The 25,464-nt window shown below is 39.9% G+C and overlaps 1 protein-coding gene across 4 annotated transcripts in view; it reads left to right on the forward strand.

Annotated features, from left to right (window-relative positions):
• LRCH1 (leucine rich repeats and calponin homology domain containing 1) overlaps positions 1-25,464 on the forward strand; it is a 206,742-nt gene that overhangs the window by 175,892 nt on the left and 5,386 nt on the right. For 2 of the 4 annotated variants that reach the window (XM_032150842.2, XM_032150844.2), the window contains 3 exons: positions 3,867-4,004; positions 9,518-9,595; positions 17,221-20,630. In XM_032150842.2, the coding sequence (XP_032006733.1) occupies positions 3,867-4,004; positions 9,518-9,595; positions 17,221-17,427 (423 nt within the window). In that variant the 3' untranslated portion in view covers positions 17,428-20,630. Of the gene's footprint in view, positions 1-3,866; positions 4,005-9,517; positions 9,596-17,220; positions 20,631-25,464 lie in introns of those variants that run through there. The other 2 variants (XM_032150845.2, XM_032150843.2) reach the window with 1 other exon arrangement.

A 25,464-nucleotide genomic window follows, 5' to 3' on the forward strand; every position in this document is an offset into this window, starting at 1 on the left:
CACTCTGTAGGTATTTGTCTACCTGCATGGTCTTTTTGTCAGGTTAGGAAGATCATACGTAAATATAGAAGGTTAAATAACAGTATATATAGGAATCAATCACCAAGGAAGAAAACATTGGTATTAGCTATTAAAGACAGCACATTATGAATTGCTGCATGAGTTTTTAATGTTCAAAAAGAAGTGTCATAACTATGAACTAAAGGAGTCTAAGAAAGCTTCTTGACTAATAATAGAGCAACCATTCAACCCTGTAATCCCATTACTGGGTATATACCCAGAGAAAAATAAATTGTTCTACCAAAAAGAAACCTGCACTCATATGTCTATCACAGCACTATTCACAGAAGCAAAGACTTGGGATCAACCCAGGCTCGCATCAACAATGGATTGGATAAAGAAAATGTGGTACATACACACCATGGAATACTACACAGCCATAAAAAAGAACGAAATCATGTCCTTTGCAGCAACATGGATGCAACTGGAGGCCACTATCCTAAGCAAATTAATACAGAAATGGAAAACCAAATACCGCATTCTCACTTATAAGGGGAAGTGAAACACTGGGTATACACGGACACAAAGATGGAAACAATAAACTGGGAATTCCAAAAGGGGAGAGAGAGGGGGTAAGGGTTGAAAAACTACCTGTTGGGTACTATGTTCACTGCTTAGGTGACAGGATCATTAGAAGCCTAAACCTCAGTATCACACAACATACCCATGTAACAAACCTGTACGTGTACCCCCGAATCTAAAATAAATTTTTTCAAAAAAGAAAGAAAGATTCTTGGAGGAGATAGATTCGATGTTAAATCTTCTTTCATTAGCAAATGTGTATTGACTGTCACTCTCTACCAGGCTGTATTCTAGGTAATGGATGTAGGAGAGAACAAAAAGGTCCCTGCTGTTCTGAAGCTTATAGTCTATTAGGGAGAGATAGTAAATAAGATGGAAACAAATAAATACACAGTTTCAGAGAGCAATGAGTTCTACAAATGAGCAGTGAGCCCTATAAACAAAATTTAGATTAAATTAAATTAGGATAGGTCAGCCTCTTTGTTATAGCAGATGATACTTTTTATATGGTTTAGCAAAGAGTCAGGAGGAAGTAATTTTAAAAAGAAAACAAAAAAACCTCTTACCACCACTTTAAGCCACTGTGGTGATTGAGCAAACACAAAGGGAAAGTCAAACCTCTGTCATTTGCCTGGACTATCTGGATGTGATGTAAACTGGGAAGGTGAACTCTATGAAATCTATGCAACTAAGATCAGAAGCTGAGATATGCCCCTCAAGGAGTGATATCTTACAATTTTATCTTAAACATGGGTCATAGTGATCATTTATGTCTTAATTTAGTGATATAAAATTAGAGCCTGAAAGAGTACCTAAAAACAATTGTCCACACACAGGACAGTTCTGAAAGAAATTTATATAACACTATTATATGCAGTGTTTTTCAAGTTTTCATTTATTAAAATCACCAAATTAAGTCATCCTTTCATAGGCTGTTACTCAGTTAAAGGGGGCTTTTGTTGCAGGAGCTCTAGTTAAGGTTTGAAAATTGATTTCTCTACTTCTGCTTGCAAGAGGATGGAGTAGGCATACTTTGCTCTATTCTTCCCATTAAGTACACCTAAAACCCCTAGACATACATAAAACAAATGTAAGCACATTCTGGAAGGTAAGGAGAAGAAGACGGACTGATTAGGGTCCTTGAGACTTGAGGGGCGCCGTAGTGATGAGCTCCAGGGGACCTTCTTTTTGCCTCATGTATCCAGACTTGGAGCCAAAGTCGCTGGGAACCCAGAAACAGTAATCGGCACAGACTTTAGAAAAACAACAATAAAAGCTGACTTTCTCTGACCAAATAACCAGGAAAGCGACAGCCCAGCAAGATACAAAAGTTTTAGACCATAAATGCGCTACTGCAGCTGAACACCACAGGAAATACTGTGGTTCCCCCTCACCCACACCAGCAAGGGGTGAGTCAAGTGAGACTTCTCCCCTTGCTGGGGTGGTGTCAGAGAAGACCAAGCCAGGAGCCAGAAATTTCATCCCCACTGGTCAGTAAGGAACCTTGTCTGCTCCCAGAGTTTCAGTGGAGACCAAATGTGAATCCTGGATTCCCACCCCCACTCAGCAGTAAGGAGGCACCTACCCCTCCCCCACTCCCTGGCCAGTTGACACCCAGTGGAAAATCCAGATGCCTACATTCACCTGGCGGTAACAAGATGGTGGCAGCCACCTTCCCCTGCTAGAGCAGTGTCAAAAAAAAAAAAAAAAAGCCAACTAAACCAGAGATTTAAATAGGATCCAGAGTCTCATAACATAATACAAAAATGTCCAGGTTTCCACTGCAAATCCCTCATCATTCCAAGGACGAGGAAGATCCCAAACTGTAGGGAAAAAAAAAGACAATCTACAGGCTGGGAGCAGTGGCTCACGCCTGTAATCCCAGCACTTTGGGAGGCTGAGGCAGGTGGATCACGAGGTCAGGAGATCGAGACCATCCTGGCTAACACGGTGAAACACCGTCTCTACTAAAAATACAAAAAATTAGCCGGGCGCGGTGGCGGGCGCCTGTAGTCCCAGCTACTCGGGAGGGAGGCTGAGGCGGGAGAATGGTGTGAATCTGGGTGGCGGAGCTTGCTGTGAGCCGAGATCGTGCCACTGCAGTCCAGCCTGGGCAAAAGAGCGAGACTCCATCTCAAAAAAAAAAAAAAAAAAAAAAAAAAAAAGACAATCTACAGATGACATCACTGGCATAGCAGAGATATTAGAATTATCTGACAGATATTTTTAAACCAGCCATGATGAAAATGCTTCAATGAACAATGATGCACATGGTCGAAGGAAAGGAAAAGAATACCCCAGCAGAGAACTAGAAGATTTCGGCAAAGAAATAGAAGACATAAAGAAAAACCAAATGGAAATTGAGAGCTGAAAAATACATTATTCAGAATAAAAAGCCCAGTGGATGGGCTCCACAGCAGAATGGAGATGAGAAAGGAAAGAACTGGAATGAAACTAGTAAGAGAACAATAGAAATCATCTAATCTGAACAACAGAGAGAAAACAGATTGAAAAATCAGTGGACACAGAGCCTCGGGACCTGTGGGAGTGTAACAAATGATCCAACATTCGTGTCATGGGAGGCCCAGAAGGAAAGGAGAATGGGAGCAAGGCAGAAGAGGAACTTGGGGGTGGGAAGGAAGGGGATGTGTCTATAATTTTTTTTCTTTTTTTTTGAGACGGAGTCTCGCTTTATCATCCAGGCTGGAGTGCAGTGGCGCGGTCTCAGCTCACTGCAACCTCTGCCTCCTGGGTTCAAGCGATTCTCCTGCCTCAGCCTCCCGAGTAGCTGGGATTATAGGCGCCCGCCACTATGCCTGGCTAATTTTTGTATTTTTAGTAGAGACAGGGTTTCACCATGTTGGCCAGGCTGGCCTTGAACTCCTGACCTCAGGTGATCTGCCCACCTGGGCCTCCCAAAGTGCTGGGTTTACAGGCGTGAGCCATTGCGCCTGGCCAGAGTAAAGCATTTCTTAATCCCTCTTCTGCCCCATGCAGACTGCCTGAACCAGTCAGATTTGGTTTTTATTTATCACACTCAAAAAGTGATTCCGTTATTCCATTCATTCTATTAAAAATTTTACACTCACCTAAATTTGTTTTTATAAAGAGAGATTTTGATACTGTTTGGAAAGAGTTAAATAATGTCAGTGTTTTCTAGGCATTGTTATCCTTATTTCCCATGATGAAATTAGTGCCTCAGTTCATAAATACCTATAAATGTATTTTACCCACAGTTACCTCAGTGTTCGTATTAACTGGCTTCCTTCCGATTTCCTCAACAGAGCATTGAGATGAGATTGAAGGTCAGTCTACACGAAGACCTGGGGGCAGCCCTCATGGATGGTGTCGTCCTGTGCCATCTGGTCAACCACATCCGCCCTCGGTCGGTTGCAAGCATCCATGTCCCATCACCAGCAGTTGTAAGTAACACCAAAGGGAAACTAACTGACATAAAACACACTTTTAGGGGGCACTGTTGTTGGTTTAGGATATCAATGGTGTCAGTAGGACCTTGCTCAAATCTTTTCCATTGGGCCTCAAAACATTATAAGGCAGAAAAGGAATGAAAGAATGGCTTTGAATGAAGCAACATTTTCACTGTAAAATGAGAGACTATTTTAAAATAAATATATAAACGACAGAAACATAATTTTATTTCAATATCAAGCAAATCACTTTAAATAACTTACTGGGCGGGCACGGTGGCTCACACCTGTAAACCCAGCACCTTGGGAGGCCAAGGTGGGTGGATCACTTGTGCTCAGAAGTTGTATTTTTTGTAGAGACAGGGTTCTGCCTCTGGTAAAAATAGAAAACTACACAATACAAATATATGAAAAATACAAAAATTAGCTGGCCATTGTGGCACGTACCTATGGTCCCAGCAACTTGGGAGGCTGAGGTGGGAGGATTGCTTGAGCCCAGGAGTTTAAGACTGTAGTGAGCCATGATTGTGCCACTGCACTCCAGCCTGGAGACAGAGTGAGACCCTGTCTCAAAAAAAAAAAAGAAAGAAAAGAAAAAGAAAAAGAAATTACTGATTGACTGATCAAGGTGCTAACTTTAAGACTATAGGAACATAGGCCGGGCACAGTGGCTCACGCTTGTAATCCCAGCACTTTGGGAGGCCGAGGTGGGCGGATCACGAGGTCAGGAGATGGAGACCACGGTGAAACCCCGTCTCTACTAAAAATACAAAAAAATTAGCCGGGCGTGGTGGCGGGCGCCTGTAGTCCCAGCTACTCGGAGAGGCTGAGGCAGGAGAATGACGTGAACCCAGGAGGCAGAGCTTGCAGTGAGCTGAGATAGCGCCACTGCACTCCAGCCTGGGCAACAGAGCGAGACTCCGTCTCAAAAAAAAAGACTATAGGAACATAAAAATTTCTTTTTCCCAAGGGATTATTTAAACAGTGACAAGTCTTTCAGAAAGCTTCTTTTGGTTGGTAACTTCCCTTCTAAAATGAATCTTTTTCCTCTATTCATCATGGAGGATTTTAGGGTAGCCCTGAAAAGATGTGAGTTCTATGAAAAATATTATGAATAACCTGTAGAGGGGTTGGTTAACAGTCATGACTTCAACAATTTCTTGATCAGTCACTGCACTCAAGGACTCACTGGTGATGCTGGGGACGTAGTGGGGAGGGGAACATGAATGAGACTTCTTAATTCCCCCCAAATCCTCATCTCTGCTGTAGAGGAGATAGAGCCTGCACTCAGGGTTCTCTTCCTAGGTATCACAGCATGTTGTGAACTAGAAGAGAGCCAAAGAGTCAGGTTTATGGTTGTTCAGATGAAAGTGGAGGAATCACAGATAAACTTGTCCTTGAAACCTACACAGGATTTATACAAATAGAGAAAAAAGAATCTCTGCTCACCCTTTTTGCTGTTTGTTAGGAGAGGCAGAAGAATTTAGGGGTTAAGAATGTAAGGTTTGGATTAAAATTCTAAAAGCTGTACAACTTTGGGCAATCCTCTCTTGAACTTGATTTGCTCTTCTCTATAATGGAAATGGTCTTGCAAGTATGAAATAAGATACTTGATGTACTATACACATATATGTAAGCCATTATTATCATTAGTGTTTATATGGCAAGTTTTCGAAATTTGGAGCCCCATAAAAGTACCATGTTCATAAAATGTCAGAGCCTCAGTGTGTTGGGCTGAAGCTCACGTGAAGCTCCTCTGCCCTCTCCCATCCCCAGGAGAGCCTCACAGTGGCATGATTTGTCCTACTTTCTTTTCTCTTGACAGCAGAAAAAATTAGCCAATGACCTTATTTCATCTTAGTTTCTTATCTATCATATTGAACATATTTTTTCTTTCAAAGATTCAACCACTTTTTTAGCCTCAGAAGCATAGTGAGGACAAAAAGACCAATTTGTCTTCTTTTTCAAATCTACCTCTAGCAGCCTTAATGTGGGACAGTAAATTCTATTCCATGATCCAATATGAAACACTCCAGTATCTTTTACAAATGAGGTCCAAACTGCCATAAAGTCGTCTGAGCCTTGTGCCAGATTCTCAATAATCTTTCCCAAGTTATGAGAGAGACACAACAGACACCTCAGCCTTCAATTTCAATGTACAATGATCATTTTACAAGACGTAAGAGGACATTATGAATTGTATACCCGTTTACCTTTATCTTCAGGAAAAATGCTACATTGTTTTAGAAATCTTTTGGTTTTCACCTTTTTGCTTTTTTTAAATAAAAATTTTAAAATTAAACAAATAATAGGAAACAATGAGTGACTGGTGAAAAAAAGAAAATAAAGGAAAGCAAAAGAAAACAAATCATTCTTTATTCTCCTACCCAAAACCAATCACTGTTGCTTTTACCATTATGTCTTCTTTACTGTAAGTTTTTTTTTTTTTTTTTGGTAAAATTAAGTTGTTTTTTAGTTGTGAGCTTCTCATATAGACTAGTAATTTTTTAAATGTATTATTGAAACCTAAGTATTTCCCCATGTCATTAAAATTCTCTCTTTTTTTTTTTTTTTGGAGATGGAGTCTCCTCTGTCACCCAGGCAGGAGTGCAGTAGCACGATCTTGGCTCACTGCAACCTCTGCCCCCAGGGTTCAAGCGTGGCTCAGCCTCCTGAGTAGCTGGGATTAGAGGTGCCTGCCACCATGCCTGGCTAATTTTTGTATTTTTAGTAGAGATGGCGTTTCAACATGTTGGTCAGGCTGGTCTCGAACTCCTGACCTCAAGTGATCTGCCCACCTCAGCCTCCCAAAGTGCTAGGATTACAGGTGTGAACCACCATGCCCAGCCTAAAATTCTTCATAAATGCCTAATTTACTAACTATAACATGTTTTAGCCTGTTTTATTATATTGTAGTTTTCCTTTTTAGAAATGCAGTTTGTTTCTAAATATCTACTTCTAAATGTCCAATTATCAAAAATTCTTCACCAAGCATCTTGATGCCCTTTTGGACCAGGCCCAACCATGCTGTAGCCATAGAACTTGCTTTCCTTCTTTCTTCTGTGCCGTTGCTCTTTGCCCCAGGCTCAGCACAGGCAGCTCCCTCTGCCTAGAAAGCCATGCCCCACCTGCCCCACAAATCTCCTTGGTTCTTCAGCATCACTAGCTCCCTTTCCTTCTCTATTTCAGCATTCAGAAAACAAACCATTCTCAACCCCTTAGGACAGGGTTTCTTCCTTTGTTCATTTTCTGTCACACCTACTCCATGACAGCTAAGAACTATCCTGTATGATACTGTACCTTCCTTGAGCTTGCTAATATTTCCATCTGCTCTAGAGGTAAGTGAGCCTGGGGATTTTGTCTTTGGCTCCACAATTGTATCTTCAGCACCAAGTTTAGTATCTGACTCATAGTAACGCAGTAAATGCAGTTGTATCTGCCAGCAGCAGTGGATGAGAGCTTTTCTACCAGTATTATCACCAGCAAAAGCATTCTAATTCTTCATTCATGAGACTAATATTGTCCATATTTTTTGCCAAACCGAGGGAATATAGTAGTTAACAAAATCACTATCATTGTCAATATGCTTAGAGACTGTTCCTCAGAAAAATGAATTTTTTCAGTCTCTGACAATTTGATAAGCAAAACATTGGCATTCCAATTGGTGTAATTGGTATAATTTTTTATTATTGGACCAGTGGTGAATTTGAAGCTTTAACCATTGTGTTTGTCACAACTTTTCTACCTGAAGTTAGGCAACAATCTTTGAAGACGCCCTCCCTCACTCCCAAAGAGGGAGAATTATCTTTCTGTGGCTTGAAACACACTCTCCATTGACTTCTTTGAGGCTGACCTAAGTATTTGGAATGATGTTGGGCATCTTTAGAGTTTCAGAAAAGACTCACCTAAGGGCATCTTTGGAGTTTCAGAAAAGACTCACCTAAATCATAAGTAAATGAAGGAAGATAATGGGCCCAAATGATCAGAGACAAACGGTAGGGTCTCGGCGTGATGAAATGCCTCTTGGTACCTTATCTGCCAGGTCCATGACCATTCTGTTATCTTCATGTCATGTTCCTCAGGTCTGCTTCTGTTTGCACAAGGCTTCATGTACTGGCCTTGTCCTGCGACATGCCAGGGGTTGGGCAAAACCACCTAAGCAGCTGCTGGTGACATCTTTATAGGGCCCACGTGAGGGACGTGACTTCCTCCCTAATCAAGATGGAGAATATTTGTTTAGCTTTCAACTTAAATTGTTTCACAGGGCAACAGACTTTCTGTTTTTGGCAGGGCTTTTCTTTTTGTATTTAATAAATGATGTACAAATTAGATTTTGATGATAGTTGCTTTGTGCCTCTATAAGATGGAATGAATCCCGTCATTCTCATATTAGCAGGATAAGGCCAGTCTTTATCACCGTGGCTTCTCCACCTACACCATTGGAATCAGTCATGCCTCTTGCCTTCTTTCCTAAGGAGAATAGTGGAGGAACATTACAATTTAGCAGCAAAGTGTTCAAAACGTACCATGTAAAAAAGTATAGTATATATGTGAAATGTGCCTGTTACCCACCCCACACCTCAGGGGCCATCTTTAACCAAGGTTAATTCAATTGTGAGAAGCTTTTGGTTAAGTCCTGAGCATCCACCATTTTCAGTGCTGTTTACCATGATATTGCCTCTATATCTATGGCTTTGGTGGGAAGGAGGTTAATTGGCCTGGTGAATTTAGACCCTTTATATAGAAATATATTTGTTGATGGGGAAGGTGATGTTTATGGTGTACTTTAGGCAAACTAAAACAGGTTACACAACAGTATGATCCCATAAAAACTATATATAGTGTGTATGTGCATATATATAAACAATATAAACATACACATATATATGTATGCCAAAAATTTTGCATATATATACATCAATGTGTATACATGATATACATACATCTATACATAGGCATATATGTGTATCTATGTATGCATATGTGAACACAATGTCTGGAAGAATAGAATCTAAACTATTAACAGTTTTTTTTTTTTTTTTTTTGAGACGGAGTCTTGCTCTGTCGCCCAGGCTGGAGTGCAGTGGCGCAATCTCGGCTCACTGCAAGCTCTGCCTCCCGGGTTCACGCCATTCTCCTGCCTCAGCCTCTCCGAGTAGCTGAGACTACAGGCGCCCGCCATCACGCCCGGCTAATTTTTTTTTTGTATTTTTAGTAGAGACGGGGTTTCACCGTGGTCTCGATCTCCTGACCTCGTGATCCACCCGCCTCGGCCTCCCAAAGTGCTGGGATTACAAACGTGAGCCACTGCGCCCGGCCAACAGTTTTTAATCTAAGATGGATGTTTCTGGGTGATATTTTGTTTTCTTCTGTTTGCTTATGGGTTATTTTCTTTTTCTCCAATAAACATGTATTGCTTGTGCCATTTAGAAAGTTTAAAATTTAAGATGTTATTAAAATGGTTTCTCTTTTAATAATACATTATTTCTGTATATTTGCATTTATAGCCTAAACTTAGCATGGCCAAATGCAGAAGAAATGTGGAAAACTTTTTGGAAGCATGCCGAAAATTAGGAGTACCAGAGGTAACATCAAACTTACTTCATATAACTGTGTTCTAGTAAAAATTTTATTTAATATATGAGTTTGAACCATTGAATCGATGCAAAGCTTTGTACATGCTTTTTTGTCTCAACCTTTCTTGAGAAATAATATTGAATAAATTACATAAACTTTTAATCTAAATTGCCCTATTGCAGTGAAATTAAAATGACTATGCAGTATGTTCAATTCTGAGGAAAAAGGGAAATAATTTAAGATTTTGAAGGAAGTGTGAAATTTCAGACTTGAAAAAAAAATTTTAATCCGCTTGATTCTCTAAGAGCAGAAATTGCTGAGGCTGTAAGTGAATCTTCTCTCAGGCTTCATAGAGTAGAATTTTGGAGCTGCTGGTTTTCTTATCCCCGGCTCTTAAGCAAAGAGCTACTGATTGTTGATTATCGTTCTCTGTAACTGTATTTTCTATATGTGGATAAAAAAATCAACATTGGAAATACTATAGTTATTGTTATCACTAATCATTATCATTAATAATAGCAGTATTTGTGTGTTGCTTTACAGTTTGTTAACTATTTGCATTTCATTTTTGTCTTCAGTTTGCTTTGAGCGCAATAGGCAATTCAATTACATATAGTTTGCTCTTTTTTTCTCTCTCCAGCCTCAGCCTCAGGCAGATGCCTGGGGGCTTTTAAAGACTTTGCTTTTAGTAACATAAACTGATTTCTTAGGTAGACATGAGGCATTCCACTCAGAATATGGAGTAGCCATATAAATTGAGAAGTTTATCCTCATTGTGATAAACAGAAATTGATAGAAGTTTATTTCTTATGATTTCTTCTTCCTTAATGCCCCAGGGATAAGGTAATTTAAAAAATACATGAGATACTGTTTTGAGCATATAAAGAATTATATTTCAATATAATTCTACTCAGTGATCGGAATCAGTTACTGAGATTGACAAAGGCTTTTTTCTCTTTCCCTTTCTGTTTCCATCCTTCCTTCCTTTTTTTTCCTTTATTCCTTTCTTTCCCTCTTTTTTCAGCTTGGTGGGATTCAGAGGTGGGGGATAGTGGTAGACTTCTCATCTTATTTGAGGAAAAGGAGAGCATTATTTAAAACATCTTTAAGTCAGAGCTATATCAATACAAGGAAGCTTACAAATTTATTTTTTAAGGAGTGTACATTTTATATAATGGACTGTCTTTGTGATCTATTCTGCTTTCAGCAATGTTATAATCTGTCTATTGTGTGTGTACATTTTAATATTGCATATACATTTCTTGGCTTTGAATATATATGTGAATGCACTTACATACCTTTTCTAGTGATTTGATTCTGTCATGGGCTAGTAAGATTTCCCATGTGTGAATCAAAACTCTCATGGCAAGCTTCAGATGATAAATATTCGTGTTTGTGCTAGAAAGCGCTTCATCAGTGCTTTAGGTCATTAGGTTATGACCTAACTCCCTGTGGTTTTAATTTAAAACTCATCAATGTTTTTTTGGCTTACAGTGATATAAAATAAAATGGAAATGCCCTTAACCAATTATTGTGAGTAAAGATTGGTAATTAAGATTTCCTTTTAAAGTGGAGAAAAGGAAATTAAATTACCATAAAAATCCAGAGCAAAATTTATCATAATTTCTCAAGATGCCCCTGGCACTAATGTACAATTTATAATTCCCAAGAAGGTTCAAATATAGGCAGTGAATGATCTTTTTCTGGCAGTGTCCCATTTAACTATGTTTAGTATCACTTAGCGTATTTTTGGAAGTATTTTTAAGGCTTGAGGTGATTTTCCTTTTTTTCTTTTTCTTTTTTTTTTTTTTTCTGAGATGGAGTCTCACTCTGTCGCCTGGTCAGGCTGGAGTGCAGTGGCATGATCTCGGCTCACTGTGACCTCCACTTCCCGGGTTCAAGCGATTCTCCTGCCTCAGCCTCCCAGGTAGCTGGGATTACAGATGTGTGCTACCACGCCCGGCTAATTTTTGTATTTTTAGTAGAGATGGGGTTTTACCATGTTGGCCAGGCTGGTCGCGAACTCCTGACCTCAGGAGATCCGCCTGCCTCAGCCTCCCAAAGTGCTAGGATTACAGGCATGGGCCACTGTGCCCGGCCAAGGTGATTTTCAAGTTTGCTCTGTGTGTGTGTGTGTGTGTGTGTGTCTGTGTGTGTGTGTGTGTACACATATATATCTATCCTGATGAGTAATCCAATGGCATTTTACTGGTGACTAGGATTTAAATTTACTGCTACTAGACAAAAAGCGTGTTAACAGTTGAACTTCTTTAATGGTAATGTTAAAGTAAGTAAAGAATATTTAGTGACAAATCAGAAATTCCTATTGCAAGGCAATTGGCATTTTCCTGTATACTCAAAACAACATGTTTTCATCTCATAGAGTACATGAAATGTTTTTACCTTAGGAATATGACACTAAATTGAGGGACCAGATGACTTCCCCACCCACCTTAGATATTTATACTTCCTTCACTACCTAGGAGGGTTGATGTCTGAGTGTGTATGTGGCACAGTACAATTGATGATTTACACTAAAAAGGTAATTATATCACAAGACTTCTTGCAGAAATTCTCCATCTACAATTAGACATTTTAAAAGACATTTTTAAAGACCTAAAAAGGAGGACCTATATCTTATTGCATCAAGGTTAATATTTTAGTAATAAGATATTCACTGATTTCCTAGTAGTCAGTGTAGTTACTTCCCTCTAATTTGCAAGCTTTTTCTACTTCTCTGTCTATAACTTATCTACATACACACACAAGCTGCAGAGATCTTGAGTTCTGCATTTTATAAGCTAAATATCTAACTGACAATGATAAATCATCCTGTAGATATTGAAAAGTCACAGCTGTGTTCTTAGGCTTAAAATTTGTTGTCCTATGTAATAGAATCACAGTTTGAAACTATAAGCCAAAGTCAGGGTCAGCAGTTTGTAGAATTTTTTCACGTTCATATAGATGGAATGCAGTAGCTGAGCAGATTTAGTTAAATTATTACATGTAAAGTAAGAAAATGGGATGGAAATAATAATAAATGATTTTCTTTAGAAGTCCCCGTAAACACAGTCCCAGGCATTTGCTCCAGGGTGGGTCACGGTTCATGACACACTTCTCTTTGCTTCCGCAGCTGGAACCACTCTGTGGTTTCTCTAATGTCCAGGAAACATGTCTATGAAGGTTGTGGCAGTATACTACCTAAATTCACTGAATAAATAGTAAAAGTTAGTGGGTGAGACTATCCCTCCATGACATTTAAAAAAATTTATTATGATTTTTTAAGACGGAGTCTCTCTATGTTACTCAAGCTGGTCTCGAACTCCTAGGCTCAAGACGCCCTCCCGCCTTTGCCTCCAAAAATGTTGGGATTACGGACATAAGCCACTGTGCCCAACCCTTGGTGGTATTTTAAGCCCACTTTTTACAGTAGGGTAGAAGACAGTAGTTCTGTTGTGGCTGATTCATAAATGCAGCATTTTCACATTGGCTACATTCAGAATTATAAGCAGCATTAGGTACCATCTCACATCCCTTTGTGCTGTTGATGCTTAGTGGTCAGACTTTGTAGCTGTCTTCAACCTCTAGTGCAAGCATCAACTTGGTCTTGAAGACAGCCCTTAGTGGGCTTCCAAATTCTTTGGGATATATTTTCTGCATCACCTAAGAATCTGACTCCAATTAGGCCTTGACCCCATGAGAATTTTAATGGACACATTGGGGCTTCCTTTGACTTTTCTGAGTGCTCTTGGAGATTCCTGACCTCTAACCTCTATGTAGCAGATTGGCTACATGTTTCTGGTTGGTACAGTTCATGGTTGACTACTGGAGGTTTTCAAGTGGATCCAAATTTAGGGATATTTTAGGGCTTTTATTAGTATTCTCTCAGGTTGAGAGAAATCTAATTTATGAAGCATCAAAAACTTAGGAAATAGATATTTATTTGGTTCACCAGGGAAATTTTTCTACTTAATTTTAAATAGGTAACTTTGATCTCAAACTTCTGTAAGGCATGAGGTGCTTAGTTTAACAGACTTGCCCTCTTTAGATGAGGGGAGTTAGAATAGAAATGTACTCTGTCGTCTAAATGTTCAGCCCTTCGTCTTCCTTACTGTTTCCAGAGAAAAGATAGAGAAGACTATTAAAGGCAGCAACTCAGCTGACAGTGGTAGGCTCCTTGACAGCTTAGGGCCCCTTCCTGCCTATCTGGGCAGCTCAGAGTGCTGGAGGAAGCAGGAAGTTTTCATTCCACATGCACAAGGGTGGGTCACTTGGCATCCTTGAGCTTCTACATCAGCCAAAGGGAGTTACAAATAAAACCCTAATGTACATTCAGATGCTAATGATGATTGTGTGAATGTAAGTGGAATTATGGCTGAGTTTTCCTTATCTTTTGCAACTTTCATATTTGCATTTTTTGTGTTAAAGGTTTTATATATGAAAGTCATTATAGTGTTCCCACTTTACACCTCTTGTGAGGGTTTAGGAAATTACACATACCACTGATTGAAGTTTTTGTTTTTGAAAGACAATCTATAAATTGAAGCTACTATTTTTTTGTTTTAATCTTAAGAATAAGAGAAATGGGTGCCTTATCTTCTCTGAGCCTTATACCTTTTTTTCTTCCCCAAGTCAATGACTTTAGTGTTAATTTAAATCATAACTAACACTTTGTGGAAGGATGAGATTCTTATTACAAGATTTATTTTAATTTTCCATTTATATTGGTTAATTCTAAGGGTGAAAGACAGGTTCATTGTTTTCTTAACATCAATTTTAAAATTTATAATTTATTGAAAACAGCCAATCTAGCTCTTTTCTAGCTATAAAGGATGCAACTAATTTCCAAGCTATTCCTAGCTGTCTCTAAGTCCATAAAATTGGCAATTAGTTGTCATATATTTGGAGAAGACTGGAAATCCTTCCCCACCTCTCTCCTCTCCCTGCCAAATTATACCTCATCGCTGAATTATGGCTTTAAATATTGCAGAATGACCATGAACATTCTTGTATTATGATATTTTAGATTAAAAAATACTTTATAAGCATATTGACTTTTTATATTAAGATTATATTTAAGTAAAGTAAATATATTCCAAAGTTTTAAATAAAACTTCTGCCTAGATATGTTTAGCTCTTAGAATTTAGACTGTAGTACACCCTGAACTGCCGGATCTGTCTACTTTTCTCTTTGTATCCATAGTATTTGGGGAAACTGGTCCAGTAATAATCTCGGTCACACACTCTGGTTGTGTGCAACCTAAGTGAATTTCTTAACCTCTGGTGATCGTGATTTTTGTTCACTATAATGGGCATTAGCATCCGCACTTGCCTCTGGGGACTCTTAGTGAATTAACTGTGTTTTACAAATGCCTTGCAGTGATTACAAATGCTCTGTAAATACATGGTGAAATTTTGCCTCTTTAAATTTCCTTCCTTTTTAGCATTTTCCAATTTTAATTTTCATAAAGAAATAAGGTATAATCTCTACGTCCCTCTCAGTAAGGCTAAATTTTGGAAAGCACAAAGGGCAGAACCTTACAGGTCAGAAATTAGGAATTTTAGCCCTGGTTTGCTTCACGGCCCCATTTCAAGGGCTGAAATGACTGTTGGCTATGTGACATAGGGTTGAATCAGAGAGCAGTTCTCAGATGGCCACAGCAGCTCACACTCCACACATTCATCATGGTGCTTCAGATTTTACCTACCAGACAGTCTTAGATCCATTCCTTTTTCTTTAGAGATTGCGATTTAATTTAAATTAACCACTATAGGCTGTGACTTTAGGTCTCACCCACTTCAATTAAGCCCAGAGTCTGTGGCATCGTGAAATTGTTTCCTGGATGAGAAGAATGGTCTGTGTTTCCTGCCCCCGTGAGGAGTGTACTACTGAAAACTGCCAAGTTGATCTGACTCTAGTTCTCTGATGGTGCTGCCAGAGAGCAGACCAGACATGTTCTTTAGGGTTCTGCGAAATGTACTGAAATACTTGCTGAAGATAGAATCATCTGCTTTTAACATGCAAATACTAGTTTTGTGAAAATCACATTTCGGTTTGCCTGTCAGCCTTTCTGTCTTATGACTGCTTTGCTCGGATTTCCCTGGTCAAGCACAACATCGCAATAGAAAATTCTTATTGCAATAGAAAACTTTTCTTAGATGTTTCCTCATCTATTAATCCATGAGCAGCATCAGAGTCTCTCAGTGAAATCCAATTTATGTGTAGCTGTTTTAATTCTTGGGAGAACTCTAACAGTGATAGCTCGATTTCTCCAGATCCACTGAGAAAAGATACAACATCTGAATACATATAACGTGGTTTATTCATCTTAAAAATATTTTAAGAGTATCTCTAAGTTCATTAATAAAATAAAATTAGAATGTTTTTAATCTTATTCAACCAACCTAATTTTGTAGTATTCCTACTTAACTGAGGGCATCGAGCTGACTTCAGAGGACACAAGTGAGGCAAAACTTCTAACTTAGAAACATCTTTCAGTTGCTCCATGATGTGTAGCTGCTTAGCAGTGAGGCCAAAATAAAGGACAAAATTGTAGCAAAGTATGTAAAATATACATAACATATATCTTAAACGCCTCACCTAATCTGTAAATAAGATGCATTTATGAAACAGATCACACATATTTTCAATCTTTGTTTAATTTGGAAAGAAAACCACAGCTTTTATTTCTTGCTAATATATCAATTATAATTCCTGTTAATTTTAAACTGTGGTCATTTCCGGTTCAGGAAGGAGACAATTGTTTGCTTTCTGACAGCAATAGGCTGCTGAAAGTCAACGCAGAAAACTGAGCCTCTTAGTTTGCAGTTAGCTGAGAAATAGGTGTTCTGCTTCCTTACATGGTGACTGTTGAGTAGATAAAACACAGAGGTCCACTCCTGCTGCCCCAATATACCTGTTTAGTAGTGAAGCAATTTACATAATAACTCCATGTGGGGGTGTACTTTTACTCTGTACTCTCACTACACATCCAAGAAGCCTCCCCTAGACTTTTGGTTAATGTATTGTTGCAAAAATATGAAATGTAATGTACTTTTTGACACATGTAGGGACATACTTAGAACTAGCATTCCCCAGAGTTTATCAAGCATAAAATGAAAAAAAAATTAAATGTGTATGTTAAGTTTCAGAGAGAACTACTTTATATCCAAGTCTACATAGACCAGGGTAAAAAAATGCACTAAGAGAATGGAGAGTAGGGGTAGGGCTTCCATTTTAAACTCTGTAGTTTTTCATTTAGTAAGGTTAAGTTAAAATGTCCCAAGTGAAAATCTCTTATTTTTATGCCACCGATGAGCATATGATACCTTGAATATTAAAACTGTGTGAATGGCAGAATGGTGTGTAAATTGCAGAACATGCCGTTCCTTCGTGGCGAGATTGTGAGTGAAAGATTTCTTTGACCCATTGGCACAAAATAGGTATTCTATTCTACTATTATGATGGATTAAAAAATCTTTAATGATGAAAGGGTCTTACCTGCTTGAAATAAGGGGTTACTCCTGCCATTTGCTAGTAACCAAAAATGTGTGCTTCTTTCTAGCTGTTCCTCCGTGTATTTTTAATTGTATGCACTGTCTCTTTCTGTTCTAATGGCTGCCCTCGGAATAGGCTGACCTCTGCTCTCCGTGTGACATCCTGCAGTTGGATTTTCGTCACATTCGAAAGACTGTTGACACTCTGCTGGCACTCGGGGAGAAAGCCCCACCACCAACTTCTGCCCTCCGCTCCAGGGACCTTATAGGCTTCTGTCTTGTCCATATTCTCTTTATAGTGCTGGTCTATATCACTTACCACTGGAATGCTCTGTCCGCATAACGTCTGCACGTGCATCCAAACGCTGTGCTCTGTCGCCCTCAACCTTTGCAGGGTCCTTCCTCCCTTTGAGCCTTTGCCTTCAAACTTCCATCCCTGTCATGTCTTCAGTAATCTCTCGAGTTTTGAAGCTGAACGTTACCAAATCAGATTTTCCAGAAGCACAAACTTTGTAGAATACAGTTTAGTATAATTCCTCTCGCTTACTGAAAAACAATGACGACTGCAAAGTGTATGCACACCGCATGCTTCCTCATCCAATAGTGCCAGCAGCAGTGCCACGCAGTTCCTCCTCTCCCTCCCGGTGAGCTGCTGCCCTGGGCAGAGGGGAGGAGGATTCCAGGACAAGAGTGTTGAGGACAGGGATTTAGCATATGGAAGTCTTTCCTTTGGGTCAGTATTGAACTAGAATTCTAATTCAGGACTGGGCAATTGAGCTGTATAGGGGCCACCTTGCAGGGGGGACAGAAAACTAACATTTTGGCCCAACTTGATCTATACAAAGCTTTAATAATACCACTATTGACCAAGTTGGAAATACTCTCTGGACGTGTACACGTACACACACTGCCTTGATGGCCATTCGGTTGGATTCCTCCCAAATTTCCTAAAAAGGGAGCCGTGAAGGGCACTGGACAGTGTGGCCGCCAACTTCCACCCCAGCAAGCCCCTCTGTCCTATGCAGAAGGGCGCTCCAGGGAAGGAAGTGTCGTTGCTGTTAGAGCCTCACGTGGAGGAGTCACTGAAACATGTTTTTTACTGCTTAACTCCTTGTTAGGTCTTCTCTTGAGGCTCTTAGAAAAGCGTTTTCCAGAGAGATTTCTATTTTTAAACAATGGAACGGATCATTGCTTTTTTGCCACATGACGTAATAACTGCCAGTCCAGAATGTGATGTATTCGACTCTATTCATTTTCAAATAAAGCCATGAGCCATGGAACATTCTTGGTCCTGGGGCTTGGGTTATGATGGCAGGAGTCAAGAAGAAGATTACTCTCATTTTAGAAGAATGTAGTTTCTCTAATTATTTGAAATGTTCATTTAGCCTTTGATTTTCAATGATATTAACTAGCAAACTGCTTTATTTTTAAGTCAGCTCAAAGGATTATATAGTAACTATATCTGCATTTGGAGCAATGCGATCAGTTTGCATTTAAAAGGAAAAAAAGAATTTTATCTTAGCCAGAATGTCCCTGGATTCAGGGGTGTCTTTGTATAATATGAGAGGGCCTTGTTCCAAAGTCAAGGCAGCCTCCTTATTTTACATGCTGTTTGCCAAATCCTGTTTCTTAGCTTGGGGAGATGATGGACGTAGCTTCCTCAAGATAAATTTCTAGTTTATTAAGATGCAAACAGCTCTCATAGATGGCTACTAAGAAGAAAATCTTATTTTTCTGAACATTTTCATGAATCCAGGGGACTTGAAAATATGGAAGACCCACGTAGTTAGAAGAATATATTTATAAAGATTCCTTGCTGCTAAGTCAGATCAGATTTGCTAACAGGAAGCATTCTTTACATGACGGTATCTTGCGTTATGTGAGTTTTTTTTCCTCCTGACTTTGTGTTGATTGGTGAAATGCAGGGTATGTGGAAGTTATCTAATTAACCTCAGTTGTATATGAATAACCCACAGATGTACTGAATTACTTTTGGTGCTATCTTGTACTCTTCAATCTGTAACACAATAAAATCCCTTTGTACAATGTCTAATGAGCACCCTGAGCCATAAATTGCTTAATAAACACATTTTGGGTGATTATTCCAAGTTTTTATCAGCCCATTGATACATGTATTCATGAGCTCACAGCATTCCCATCCAGCTTTGCAGTGCATTGAGGCTTCTCTTTAATGGTCACCACTGTGGTGGTTTTTGCCTTCTTTCTGGGAAGAAAATGGGAAAAAAAGAGAAAACTTACTGGGTTGCCACCTTAAAATAATATCTATAAAAACTCAGTAGGACACTCATGTAAGAGTAGATTTAATTTTCAGTGTTGATGTAGTTCAATTAAAACATGTTAAAGACAAATTAAAAGACGTTTATATTTTAATTCTGACATCCAAATTATTCTCTGGATGCACTTTGATTTTTCTGTGTCATTAATTTGTCTGTACTCTAATGCACTGCACTTCTTGGGATTTATTGGATGATATTTTTTCATTAGTAGTATGGTAACTAGCAGAACACAATTAATTTAGTCCTTTAGGCAAAAATTTGAATGAACTGTTCTGTCCATTGCCAAGCCTTTAATTTCTAATCAGAATATTAAGCTTCTCTGTGGTTTTTCTCCAAGGTACCCGTGCACCAGTTCATATGCTAACTGGACGCCTGCAGATGCCTGCCCTTGCCTGCCCTTGCAGCTTGACTGGGGATACCTGGCTGACCTCCTTAGAGTCTGAGAAGTAGTCAGGGATGTCACTGAGTGGTTTATTGTGCTGACCAAATCTCCTCCTCACAAGAAAGACCATTTTTTTCAGTACTCCCTTCTAATGTCAGATAAAAGGAGCCAAGTATCTGTTTACCTTTTCTTTTCGAAATAGCCATTTATATTCTCTTTCTCCAGTTTATCCAACTGGTGGCAACTCTCCACTCAGTGTCAAGATTTCCAAAATTTATGACACCTAATTTCTAATCATCTTTCCTATTTATGGATTTCTGGTTTGTTATTTTTAGGGAGAGACACTTATGAAATGGGGCTGGTGGAAAGGGGCCCTGCAGAACTACAATGTATGATAATTGAGTATAAATTTCATCAGTGAGAGCAGATAAATAAAGGCACTTGATATCCTGCTGCTATTTGTTTATAAGAAATTAAAACTAGTGTGTGGTGAGCTGGGTTATCTCTCGAAAACTCATGTCGTTGCCTGATTGAGTCATAAGGATAAAGGGTGTTTTGCCTTTGCCTATGGGGAAAAAGTAGGGATGATATTTTAAAATTTTAAGAAACTGAAAGTTGTTTTGGATTAGGTGAAAAATAATATGATTTTATTTCAGGAGACTCGGTTTTTAAAAATTGGGCTTCATATTTCAAAATTAGTTCTCAATAAACAATCAATTTGGTATATAGAAGGTGCCCTTTCTTTCTTCTTTAAGATGGTCAGAGTCTAGTTTCCTGGCTTTTCACTGAGACTTTGTTCATTTTTGTGTTCATTCCTTCATTCCATAAATATTGAATGAGCAATCTCTGCAAGGCCCTGGGGATAAAAAAAAGTCACTGGGACACATGACCCGGTCCTCAAAAAGCTTACAGTCTATAGCAGGAGTCTGCAAGCTTGTTTCATAAAGGGCCTAAAGGAAACATTTTAGGCTCCTTGGGCCATGCAGATTCTGTTGGGATTACCCAGTTCTGCTTGTGTACCATAAGTGCAGCCATAGATGATACATCAAACATAGGTGTGGCTGTGTGCTGATAAAATTTTATTTACAAAAACTGGCTGCGGGCTGGATTAGCCTGCAGGCCATAGTTTGCCAACCCTTGATCTAGTAGGTGCTTAGACAAGTAAAGAGGAATTCAAATGATAAGGACCTGTGGTGGAACGGGTACAGGATTCTGAAAAAGAGACCTGACCCTGATGGGGAATAGGGGACCATGAACGCACCCTGGGATGGTGGTGTTTCCACTGAGACTTAGTAAACGTGCAGGAATAGCCAGTGGAGTGGGGAGGGGAGAGGGACTAGGGTTGAGGTGTATGTGTGTGTAGATAACGAAGTGTTCTAGGGAGAGGATGGACTAGAAGGTAGCATGGTTGCAAAGTAAATAATCCAGGGAGGAGCAACAAGAAATCTCTGTAAGATGTTGAATGGTCTCCATTTCACATTGAAGACGCTGATGCAGGAACTTAAAGCTCTCGTACATTAAAATAACACACAGGTAGTTTTAAGGCTCTAACAATGTAGTGCCAGGACTTTATATATAAGAAGCAGCCTGAACAAAATGAAATATGCTGGTGGGATGATGCCATTTTAGGCTAGTGGCTGGCCCAGAAGTAAGTGTGTGTCTCTTTGGGAGCATAAGAAACTGTGGAAGGAGGAGAGTCAGGCAGTGACGGCTCATCCTGTTCCCAGCAGGTGTTTTCTGCCAGGACAAGATGAGCTGAGCAGTAGACCTAACCCTGACACTGAGTTGAGGGTTCGCTGGTCCCACCTGACATTGAAATTGATGGGACTTGCCATCAAAAAACTTCAGGGGCCACGGGACCTCTTCCTATATCATGACCGCAGACCTGACATATTTACCCATTAAGTAAGGGATTTATGGGAAGAGGCATAGTATTATGGAAAGAGCCCTGGCTCTAAGACACATGTGGTTCAAACCTTGGTTCCAGGACTTACCAGCTGTTTAGTGTCACAAAGTTACTTGAACTATCTGTCTGTCTTAGTTTTCTCATCTGTGAAATGGAGATATTAATGTCTGTCTTGCAGGGTTATCATAAAGAAATCACCCATACAAAGCTGTAGTGTTGGTGCCCGGCATGTAGGAGGTAGCCCAGAAGTTTTTCAAAGTTAGCATTTAGTCTTTATGGCTTGCCGTCTTTTCCACCTTCGTTTGCTGTGGCTCAGAAGGGTAGATGAGGGGATATGGGTGAACCTAATAGATTCTACCATTGGAGAAGTAACTTGAAGCATGAGTTCTTCGAAGGCGGTCAGAATCATTATTTTTATGCAGGAGACTACTTCATGACTCTGCTCGGTACTTTAAAAAGAAACACAACTTAAAAAAAGCCCATGGGCAAACTGAGAGTCTACTGTCACGTTCTCAACAAAAATCTCTGGGATCCTATAACAGTGCAACTTAAATTCATTTCAAGTCAATATAAAGGTACAGCTGTCTCTGCTGTAAGTCCATTATGAACAAGGGGCCTGCTGGAAGGGCCACTTTACCTGCCTGATCCTTAGAGGGCCCTTCTCTTCTGAGTCATTCCTCATCCAGCTGTATACCTACCATGATTCCTTCCTAATTCCAGCTTCTATGCACACTTCAAGGATCCCCCGCTCTGTGGGAGATGCAGTGTCCTGACTGGTGTGATGGCAAATGGCCCTGACCCCTTCTTGGGATGCCTCCTGATTGGAAGCCTCCCCTTGGCCATCCTTCCAACCAGTACCTCAAGGTGTAATTCCCACCAGAGTCTTCATTCCAATCCTGTGATAGAATAACCAGAATGGCCGTGCTTGTATAAGGTTTCTGTTTTCCTGTGCGAGTCTTCTTACATCCCTCCAACCTCAGCAAAGTAATCTGAGGGCACCTCTGGGCTTCCTCAGGGGGTCTGAAAAGAGGCAGGAAGAATTTGAGGGATACCTTTTTATGTCTTCTGTTTACTCCTCATCACTAGCCGTACAAGCAGGAGACAGGATCTCGGCCTCTGCACCTGGCTTGGAATGTGGAGACCAGGAAGGCAAGAAATGCTGCTTGAAAAAACAAGGGCCTGGGAAAGAGGGTGCCCTTCACCTAACTCAGTCTGTGAAGTGTCCAAATGTTCTGTTGGCAGGAGGCTGAGGCCTCGATACCTTCCCATCCCTGTTTTTGTGGAGCCCCCAGCCTTTTCCTCGAATGCCCTTCAGCTTAGAACCCTGCAGGCCACTGGAGCCACTGCTCATCAGGCACTGGGGTCAGTCCCTCATTGGAGGACACATGCCACTCTCCTTTCAGGACACAGGATAGGACACCTTGCTCCATATAAGCTGTGTTGTCCACAGAGATTAGGCTCTGTGGAAATACTCGTGCTAGAATTCAGGCACATTCTAGACTACACATAGCTAAATGCTGAGGTTGAAAAGCAAAATGTCTTGCTGCATTGTCTTAGGCAAATCCCTCATTCAAAAATTCCTATTCACATTCCTTGCCCAGCATTCTATTGATTTGTTAGTGTTTTTCCTACTGATTTGTTGAGCTTATGTGTCATATAAAATGCTTTGCAATTTTTTTTTTTTTTTTTGAGATGGGGTATGGCTGTATTGCCCAGGCTGGAGTGCAGTGGCACAATCATAGCTCACTACAGCCTCAAATTCCTGGGCTCAAATGATCCTGCCACCTCAGCCTCCCAAGTAGCTGGAAGCACAGGTGCACACCACCGTGTCCAGCTAATTTTCTTTAATTTTTTTGGAGAAATAGGGGTCTCACTATGTTGACCAGGTTAGTCTCGAACTCTTGGCCTCAAGTGATCTTCCAGCCTGAGCCTCCCACAGTGCTTGGATTACAGGCATGAGCCACCACACACATTGTTCCCTTTGTAATTTGATGCAAATACTTTTTTTTTAAAGTGTTACTTATCTTCTCATTAATCAGGTTTGTTTTTTTAACACATGGAAACTTTAAATATTTAGGTAATCAATTGTTTTGCTTTTTTTCTTTGTGACTTTTTCATAATGCTTTTTTAGCTTAGAAAATCCTTCCCCATCCATTTATCAGAAAAAAGTACTAAATATTCTCACCTTTATGTTATTGGGAGGGGTGTTGTAGATTTTTTTTTTAACATTCAACTCTTTATTTCATTTCAAATTGATTTTAACATATGGTATGAAGTAAAGACTTGTTTTCCCCAAGTAATATCTGGCACCAGGAGCTTAACGGTACTTAAAAGACATTTACAATTTCCTGCAAAGCCAGATGTTGGCTTGGGTGCCGTCAGAGCCAGTAGAATGAGGAAGACATGTCTTTGCCCTTGTGGAACCTGCCTTAACAATGAAATGCCAGATTCAAGTGATTTCACAAGCCCGTGGCAGATGGTGCCAGGGGAGGCTGGACACTGTCATCTGGCCACAGATATCCCTCACCATGCCACAAAAGGAGGCACCATTGTTAACAGCCTGGCTCACAGCTCACAACTCAGACAGAACTCCCCCATCCTTTCTCAGGTTGATACTTGGCTAATAAATTGTCAGGCAGCATGAACTTGCATGCTCACCTGATATGCCACTGACAAGATAATCCTAGTTTGATACACAGCAGTGACATGAAATCACGGTTAAAATTGTTCTTTAAAGAATCAACTGTCTTCTGTTGACATGGGGCCATCTCTTAAGGCCTAGGTTAAAGTCTGAGGTTCTCTGAATTTGCCACAAGGTAGGGAAGGGTGAAAAGTAGATACAGTAAGATGGTGAGAGAGTAAGACCCACTGACATTTGAGAGAGTGGAACAAGTTATTGGAGATGTCATGGCATGTCCTTTGAAAGTCTTTTAAGCACAGAGCGCCTGTGTCTCTGGTAATTTTTGGAGAGTTCTGCATTGAGGCAGCAAGAAGATCTGGTTCCTCAAGCAAGTGTCACGTGGAAGGAAGCCCTTCCTTGCAGAGCACACCAATTGGCTTCCTGCTGAACAGTGACTCCATCACCTAGGGCTGGATGCAGATCCCACTTGAACTCTCCTTCAACACAGCGCTACTCAGCCTTAAAAAGAAGGAAATCCTGTCATTTGCAACAACATGGACGAACCTAGACGATATTATGCTAAGTAAAATAAGCCAGGCACTGAGGGACAAATACTGCATGACCTCACTAATATGTGGAAGCTAAAAACGTTGAATTCACGAAAGCAGAGAGTAGAATGGTGGTTACCAGGGGTGGGGTGGGGAGGTGGGGATAGGAAGATATTGGTCAAAGGATACAAAATGGTGACTATAGTTCATCATAATGTATTTTATACTTGAAAATTGATGAAAGACTCTATTTTAAGTGTTCTTACCAAAACATAAGTATCTGAAATAATGGATATGATAATTAGCTTGACTTAGACATTCCACAATGTATACTTTTATCAAAATATCATGTTGGACACCATAAATAAATACAATTTTTTTTACCTGTCAAAGAAAAGAAAAAAGAAAAAGTAAACATTGGGCTGTGGAAAACACACTGTCATCAAGTAGATAAGAGAATATTTGCTGTGGTGTCTTTTCCCAGCCAAGGAGACACGCCCTGGAAGAAGATTCCCTTGAATGATATCAGACCAGGGTGAAATAACACAGGTGGAAAATTATTTCATTGTGTTATTCTGTAAACTGGTTTATGGAGCATGAAAGGTTCTACACACAAGAAGTGACTCA

The sequence above is a fragment of the Hylobates moloch genome, unplaced genomic scaffold, assembly GCF_009828535.3.
Source record: "Hylobates moloch isolate HMO894 unplaced genomic scaffold, HMol_V3 SCAFFOLD_4, whole genome shotgun sequence".
Classification (NCBI taxonomy): Eukaryota; Metazoa; Chordata; class Mammalia; order Primates; family Hylobatidae; genus Hylobates; species Hylobates moloch.